Here is an 8615-nt window from a genome sequence, read left to right as displayed (position 1 = left end):
AAAAGGACAGCAACTTGTCTGTTCCCCTTCCCCCAATTCCCCAATAAAAAATCTTTAAAAAACAACAACAAAAAAACAGTTTGAAGATGGGGGTGGCAGGTTAGCTCAGGTGGTTAGAGTGCAGGCTCATAACACCAAGGTTGCCGGTTCAATTCCCACATGGGCCAAGGTGCTGCGCCCTCCACAACTAGATTGAAGACAACTACTTGACTTGGAGCTGATGGGTCCTATTCCTCAATAAAATTTAAAACAACAACAACAAAAAACCAGTTTGAAGGCAAAAGTATGGAGACAGTAAAAATATCAGTGGTTGCCAGGCAGTAGGGGTAGGCAAAGGTGAACAGGCAGAGCACAGAGGATTTTTAAGGCAGTGAGCCTACTCTGTATGATACTACAATGGTGGACACATGTCATAGAATGTAAACCACCAAGAGTGATACCCTACTGTAAACTAGGGACTTTGGATGAATGATGAGAAAATATAGGTTCATCCATTGTAACTAATGTACCACTCTGATGCAGCATGTTGATAGTGGGGGAGGTTGAGTGTGTGGGGGCAGGAGGTATATGAGGAATCTGTACTTTCCACTCAATTTTGCTATGAACCTAAAATTGCTCTTAAAAAAATATCTTTTAATTAAAAAGAAAAAAAAAAGAGTTTGAAGCCAAATAGAACTAGTATGAATCCAAGCTCAACTACTTCACAATAACGACTTTAGGCAAGTGACTTAACTTTTTGAGTCTCAGTTTCCCTGGCTGAAAAACGGAGATAAAAACAGTGTTGTGTGTGAACATTAAATGAGATCAAGTATGTTCAGAACACAGGACATGGTTAAAAAAAAAAAAAAAAAAAGAACAATGACAATGCACAGCATAGAAAGGCCTTCTAGTATTATTTTCCCCCTTCCTTTAGCTAACATGAACAAGGCACACGATTGAAAAGTTAGAATAATGAGGAGCCCTTGATGGGTTAACATTATAAAACAAATTTTTGAACACAGTTCATGTACATTTTTCTGATGAGGGAGCTATGTGGTTGTTTTTCCCTCAGATTTCTTTAGCTCTTTGCTGTCTCATTTTTAAGATCTCTTAAAAATTGTCCTGAAACATGGCAAATGATGATGCAATTTTTTGGTTAAACCATCTATCCAATATTCGTTAAGAAATTGACCACCAATCAAATATTCCATTAAGAACAAAGCCAAAGAATAGCAAATTCCTAAGGCATAAGTAAATAGTATATGAATTACTGATTTTATTTAAATTCTAAAGAGAATGAAAATGATCAAATAAAAGCATAATATCAAGATTAATTTGCTAATCCTAATTTTTCTTCAAAACTTCTTTAGCTGTTATATTTATTTGGGACCACAGTTACCCTATTTCCAGCTACCTGAATAACCTCACATTCTATTGCACTCACTCTTAATCTTGGTGGTTTAGAAAAAAGTTTTAAGGTGCCAAAATAAGCTATTCCCACAAGAAAATATTGCTGACTATATGTAAAGTTTTACGCTCTCTGAAATGCAGCACCTTACCTGTAACTCTTGTAAAATGGAGGCTGCCTCTTTGACGTCACCATTTTGCTCTTTGATAGTTGCTAATGTCTTAGTCAGTCGAGCACGCTCAATTTCAACATAAATCTACAAATACAAGAAGTTTGTTATCAAAATTCCTGTAAAAATGTGTTAAAATTTAAAAGACAGAACTGTGCAATTATTCAAACTAGTATAAGAGTATTTATCTTGGAGTTATTGTGCACTTTACTCTCCATGTACAAACAGAACTGTGTGACATTCACAATCACATAATTTTTAAGAAAATGTCTCTATAAAACATTACCTGTATTTTGCAGCTTTGAGTATCTAAACATGAAATCACTCTGTTTAACAAATACAGAACCACATGGCACAGAAAATGTAAAATGCCTGTAAAAGAATTGATTATTTGGGCCGGCCAAATGACTCGTTGGCTAAGAGTTGGTTTGGGAGTGTGAGCTCTGAGTAGCAGGGCTGCCGGTTCAGATCCCACATGAGGGCCAGTGACGCTGTGCCCTCTACAGCTAAGATGGAGAACAACAGCTTGACCTGGAGCTGGGCTGCTGTGAGTCGCCGGTGATGGCGTAGGCTGCAGCTGGCTGCCGTGAGCTACCGTGAGTGGCCGGCAGCCAGCATGAGTGGCCGTCCAAAGGCCAGCAACCACTCTGCCTCAGTCGGGAAGAGCATAATGATCACAACACCAACATGGGCCAGTAAAACGACGTCCTCCACAACTAAACTGAAGAACAAAAGGACAGCAACGTGTCTATTGCCCTTCCCAATTCCCCAAGGCTATTCCCTCCCTCAATTCCCCCAATAAAAATCTTTAAAAAGAAATTAAAAAATTAAAAAATAAAAGAATTGGTTATTTGAAAACACACTTTACAAAGAACATATGCCATCAAATGGCTAAAATTTAACCAATACTAATTCTGATTCATTTTAAAATATGGGGCTACTTTCTTTAAAAATATCTGACCTTGCTAAGTATTAAAGTTTCTAGCATTTTTATACCTATATGTAATATTAGTGGATTTATAATATAATTTCCAACAGGTTAGACATTAAAGATATACCTATATAGGATTTAATAGAGCCTAGGGAACTAATTTTCACGCTTAGGCTTGCTTACCCGTTTAGCCTTTGCTCTGTAGCTCTTTTCCCCATTCCACCCCAAAACCTTTATCTCCAATAATAACAAACTACTTGCAGTTTCTTAAATGTACTGTTTTCTTACTTTGATTATCTTTGTATATAATTTCTCCTATGTCTAAAATGCCCTTCGCCCTACCTCTGGCCCTGTAGGATTTCCATTCATTCTTAAAAAGCAAGCTCAGCCATCATCAACAGTTTGAGGCTTCCCCGGCACCTTAGCCAGTCAATCCCTACCTCTGTGCTATAGGGAACCAAAGGCACACGGCTACTGTCCTAACACAATACAACGACAATTTCTATGATTGATCTTTGAGGTAAAGACGACTGTCTTGCTTATTTTGGACCTAGCACAATACAGGTAGTAACATTTACTGAACTGAACTGACAGTTAAAGAAACAAAAAGTTAAATATAAGCTATGTTTTTGTCTTCAAACCACAAACGTTTATGTAGAAAGAAACACAGCTACCACAGTCACCATTTCATACTTGCCCTTTTTAGAGAAACATGAGATTGGGGTGAGGGGGGCATCAAAAGAAATATAAATAATTTCTGGAAAGACAGTGAAATTTTAAAGATTAACCTCACACTGCAAATACACTGTCAATTTAAATATTAGAGTGAAACCTTAGTTATCCCAAACAGGTTTTTCAAAACAGATGTAGGTCAGAGTAAAGAATTAACCTTAGTTTTACATACTAATATAAAATGTCTAAATACATAAGTATCTCTGAATACAGATAAGTACTTATCACTGTGAGTGATGCCAATAGACAACTCACCTTTCCTTCTGTAACCATTCGTAGAGTATCAATTAATCGAAGTTTGATTGGAAGGTCTGTGATTTCCTCAACATAAGTACAGCATTGTTGAACCATTTTTGCAACAGCCTAAAATAATGGAAACCGTTCATAAGTAAAATTCATTTCTCATACAGGAAAAGGAAGTATGTTATTGATGGAAGTGCTATGGTCAAATGTGGTCTTCTCAAGTAACTCTACATACTGAAATGCCTATAAAAGAACATTCAACACTAAAATCCCCCTGATGGCTGAGAAGTACTGCACACCCAGGAACAAATTAATAAAGGTTAGAAAACCCTCAAGTGCAAAGACTGTACACCTCCCCAGTACAACTGGTGAACTGATTACGCAAAAGGAAAGGTGGAGAGGCATGTCTAGCGATGTCTATTAAAAGGCTTGCTAGCTAGCTTTTTTGCAGCCAAGTAGAAAAGCATGGAAGAAATGGCAACAAACTAAAGGTTTAAAAAAAAGAAGAGAAAAGCAGAGTTCAACAATGGCTGGGAGAGCAGTGAAGCAATGACCAGCAGATAGTGACTGAAGAAAAAAGAGTCGGTGGTGGCAAAGGCAGAAGAAGGTACAACAGTTCTGCCATCTGGGTGGGCAGGGGAGCCAGTCACCCATACTCATCTCAACAACCAAATGTGTATTTGATATATGCGTTGAACTATATTAATACTATATAAAACACATATTTTTGTTTAGTTTAACCCAGGTTGCCCCAGAATTTCTCATTAAGTAAATCTTTTAAAACTGTCCCATACAAAGCAAGTCTCTTAGTAAATCGGAGGAAGACGATGGTTTCTCTACGTTTGTCTCTCCTCAATCACTCTGTAATGGTTTCTCAAAACATTGCACTGAGCACCAAAAGGCGTATTTAAATGATTTTCACATTCACATGTAATAGATGGCCTCAAATCTATGTTAATTGTTAACAGTGAATTTTCATGCATGTAAACTTATCTAAAATAAGAAAGACAATTACAGTAACTTTGTTTTTTGCAAAAAATAATTTAACCCACTAAGCTCACTCTAGCAGCAGACTAATAAAAGATTTGGACAAGAACCCTATATTTTTGTTTTTGGTTCCACTACTACCCTATTTTACAATGTCATTACCTTTATCATTTGAAAGCAAAAAATAAAAACCCAAGAGCTACTCAGGGAACAGCATTTTAAAAATGAAACATAAATGTAAAAAGTGGAATTTATTTCTACAAAGTACCATTTAAATATATCTCAAGCAGAAGAACAGGGAAGTAGTAAAGAAAATTCAGCTTCACAAAAACACCCAAAGACAAAGTACATAATAAACAAAACGAGTGGTCAAAATATCTGAAAGCCTCAAAAATAAGTTTAATATTAAATGTTTAATAAAAGACATGATTAAGTAAATTACAGATTATCAATTTAGTGGATTATAACACAATCATTTAAAATAAATATGAAGAGGGTCAGCTGAGTGGCAGGTTGGTTAAGAGCTGGCTTGGGATGCCAGAGGGCCCCAGTTTGGATCTCACATATGAGGGCCAGTGACACTGCCCTCCACAGCTAAGATGCTGAACAACAGCTCAACCTGGAGATGGGCTGCCTTGAGTCGCAGGAGAGGGCGTAGGCTGCAGCCCCTGTGGCAGTGGGTTGCCATGGGCTACCGTGTGTAGCCAGCAGCCAGCGTGAGCGGCTGTCCAGAAGCCAGTGACTGATCTGCCTTGCCTGGGAAGAGCGTAATGATGGTGCCAACTTGGGCCAGTGAAGCAACGTCCTCCACAACTAGACTGAAGAACAAAACCACAGCAACTTGTCTGTTCCCCTTCCTCCAATTCCCCAGTGCTGTTCCCATCCCCCAATTCCCCAATTAAAAAAACAAACAAACATGAAGACATGGAGCAACATGGAAATAGAACAAAGCTGTATCAAACACTCACTACAATTTTATTAAAATATGCAAATGTATAAAAGCTAGGAAGAAAACAAAAATAAAAGCAGTTGAAAATATGGACAGCATTTTTTAACTCTATAGAATATTATCTTGATTTAACAGTAGATTTAAAACTGATTCACAGAAAGATTTTCTAAAGGTCCTTTTAGGAAACATTTCAATGTGAATGTTATTTGTTTTTTGAACAATCATGAACTCACTTGCTTTAACTGACTCCGTCTTTTTGACAAAAGCATGATATTTTCATTAAGCAAGTCCCATTCTTTAGCCTCATAGCACATCTTCACTACTGCAACTAAGATACGAGATGTAGACACCATATCAGAAGCCTGTAAAAATGAAAATATATTGAAAGTTAATGGAACCATGTTAAATGAAATTATTGGTAACTGCGGTTTTCACTATAATCTACTCACAGTACGGGTCTGTTTTTCCAAAGAGAGGAGGGTTTCAATGACTTCTTGAAGTCTTCCTTCCTAAAATTAAAGATTAAAATAAACAATGAAAACACCACCAACACAAAACCAAATAACTAGTCTAAAATGAGATGTTTCTGACACAGAAAAGAAAAAAACCAATGGCCCATTTGAGGAACAGGACTACCCCCATAACTACGTTTGTATTTTTCATGACAGTGCTTGATTCTCCAGTGGATTAGGTAAGTCAGTGATTTCCAACTTGGGGCCCACAAGCTATTTTTAACATTTCAAAAGATCTAAGAGAAACTGAATATGGGACAACAATGATTTGACACCAGAGAAAACCATCAAGCTTTCTTTTAGATTCTAATTTATCAACTCAGTGTGGTAACAAAGAGTTCTAAACAGACTCCTAACTGGCAATCATGTGTCTCTAAAGAATAAAAATGGGAAAATAAATGATTTCTTTATAAATTCACCATAACGTATTTTAAAATTAAGTTTTGAGGAGAAATAAACAGGATATTTGGTGGTAAAAAGAAACACTGGTTTCATTTTCCAATGACTTTAAAAATAAATAATTGTGCTTAAAAGAAATGAAGACCACCTGACGATACCCACACTTGCTATACCAAAAGTCATGCTCTTAAGCAGGTGCTGATCCAAATTAAATACACCCCTTTTTGTCTACTGATAATACTCTATCTCATATGCAAAAACAAAACATTCTCCCTGGGACATATTAAGGAATGGGAATAACAAAATTCAAATAACATAAACCTAAATGATAATACACCAGGACTTAAAATAAGCCATCCTATTAGGAACTGCAACTTTGATAAAAACAAAATCAACCCACAGCACAAAAATTGCACTTATAGTGCTGGTGTTAATAACAATGGATGAATTGGAAGTGATGACAATTTTATTTAGAAATTGTTTTTCTAACCATAAACAAACAAAAAAAATTTTTAATGACATTCATAGATGGAGTACTGTTTTACTGATGAGAGAAACTAATTAAACTCCTTTTGAATTAAGAACACAAATAGTGTTTGGACTTTTCAAAATACTGTTTCTGGATTTTCCAAGATAACTTCTAAACCATGAATTTTCAATGCATCCTAGAACATGTACTATAAAGCCACTGTTTGAACTTATTTAATTGAATCTGAAACACATGATGACTAATATTTTAAGAATGTTTCCTATGCAAAGGGGAGTACCAGCTCTGAAAGCTCTCTAGATTCATATACACAATAAATGCTGGCTACTATCAGAAGAGAAAAACAAAAAACAAACCTATAAATTCCCCAAAGTTAAAGGCTAATAAATCATAAAATATCAAAGAATCTTAGAACTGGAAAGACTACTAGACATTATTTAATACAATCACCTCTACCTTAGAAACTGGAAAACCTGAGGACCAAACAGCACAGCCACAAAACTAACCAGCAGAACCAGAACCTTGGGCCCTTCCTTCCTGGTCCAATGTTCCCTTCACTAAACAAAAAACCGTATTATTGATAGTTTAAACCACACCTATGCTTTTTTTTTTTAATTTTTATTTATTTATTTATTTATTTATTTATTTATTTATTTATTTATTTATTTATTTATTTATTTATTTAGCTGAGCCATCCTGCTACCTGTTGGCAGCTCAGCGGCTGCTCAGCTCGGGCTGGACTCGAACTGCTGTTGTTCAGAGCTCAAACTCTTGAGCAAGCTCTTAAACAACTGAGCCACTCGGCCGGCCCCACACCTATGCTTTGATCAAAGTAATTGGTTATAGTTACTATTTGGCAAAAAAACTGCAGTGCAAAAATAGTTAAAATGTAAACTAACTGTTTACTCCTGGTCACCTCCTGTCACTTCTGCAATTATTATTAGTCACATGACTGTAATCAACGGAGCGTTTACTATAAGTCATTCAAATTTGGAAGGATGGGTTTTAAAGATCTGAACCCCATATCTGAAGGAATCACACACTGCTCCAAAGCAGGTATCAATGGAATATTAAATGTCATCTCAGAAAAGTGTTCTCAGACAATGCTCTCTAAAATGAGTAGTCCATTCAGCACCTCCTTTTTTAACACTCAAACCCAGTGACTTTCCGCTTTGCAATGACCCCAAACTCCGTTCTATTTTAATGTTTACTGTCTTTGCAATCTCACTAGAATGCAAACTCTGTAGGAATAGGGACCATTGTAGCTCAGAGTCTGCACCTGGCCAAGCACATAATGTTGCTTCTGTAAATATTATGGTACATCCCTTTATACCTGTGCAAGGTGATTAATGTGCATGTCCTTTGGGGCTGGACCTTGTTTAATTAATTGCTCTTTCTTTTGCACCAAGTATTATGCACTGATCAGATCGACACTGGCCTGGACTATTCCACTGATCTTAACGGCTTACAATTCCTGTTCTTACACTCACAGGAAGTAGGATGTGACAATTACATGGCTGACAATTCAGCGCTATTTGAAGGACACTACCATCAACTTCATTAATTACAACTCCCAATTCTCTAATCATCCCACTTTTTTCTCCCAATCTTCCATGTTCAAACCTATGGTTAAATATCTTCCTCCTTCCTTTCCTATCTATTCATAGTTCGTGAAATTCCACCTCCTCAATGCTGCCTTTCAACACAGAGGAATAAGATGGCCAGAGCAGGGCCGGCTGAGTGGCTCAGTTGGTTAAGAGCTCGCTCAAGAGTTTGAGCTCTGAGCAACAGTGGTTCGAGTCAGCCCGAGCTGAGCAGC

The 8615-nt window shown here is 36.8% G+C and overlaps 1 protein-coding gene across 1 annotated transcript in view; it reads right to left on the bottom strand.

Annotated features, from left to right (window-relative positions):
• PSMD12 (proteasome 26S subunit, non-ATPase 12) overlaps positions 1-8615 on the bottom strand; it is a 22584-nt gene that overhangs the window by 8809 nt on the left and 5160 nt on the right. Inside the window, exons 2-5 of the mRNA XM_019637810.1 lie at positions 5848-5907; positions 5632-5760; positions 3475-3582; positions 1539-1643 (exon numbers count right to left, since the gene is read on the bottom strand). Of these exons, the coding sequence (XP_019493355.1) occupies positions 1539-1643; positions 3475-3582; positions 5632-5760; positions 5848-5907 (402 nt within the window). The remainder of the gene's footprint in view (positions 1-1538; positions 1644-3474; positions 3583-5631; positions 5761-5847; positions 5908-8615) is intronic.

Source organism: Hipposideros armiger, unplaced genomic scaffold (assembly GCF_001890085.2).
Source record: "Hipposideros armiger isolate ML-2016 unplaced genomic scaffold, ASM189008v1 scaffold_34, whole genome shotgun sequence".
NCBI classification, from domain to species: Eukaryota; Metazoa; Chordata; class Mammalia; order Chiroptera; family Hipposideridae; genus Hipposideros; species Hipposideros armiger.
This window is presented reverse-complemented; position numbering and strand designations above follow the sequence as displayed.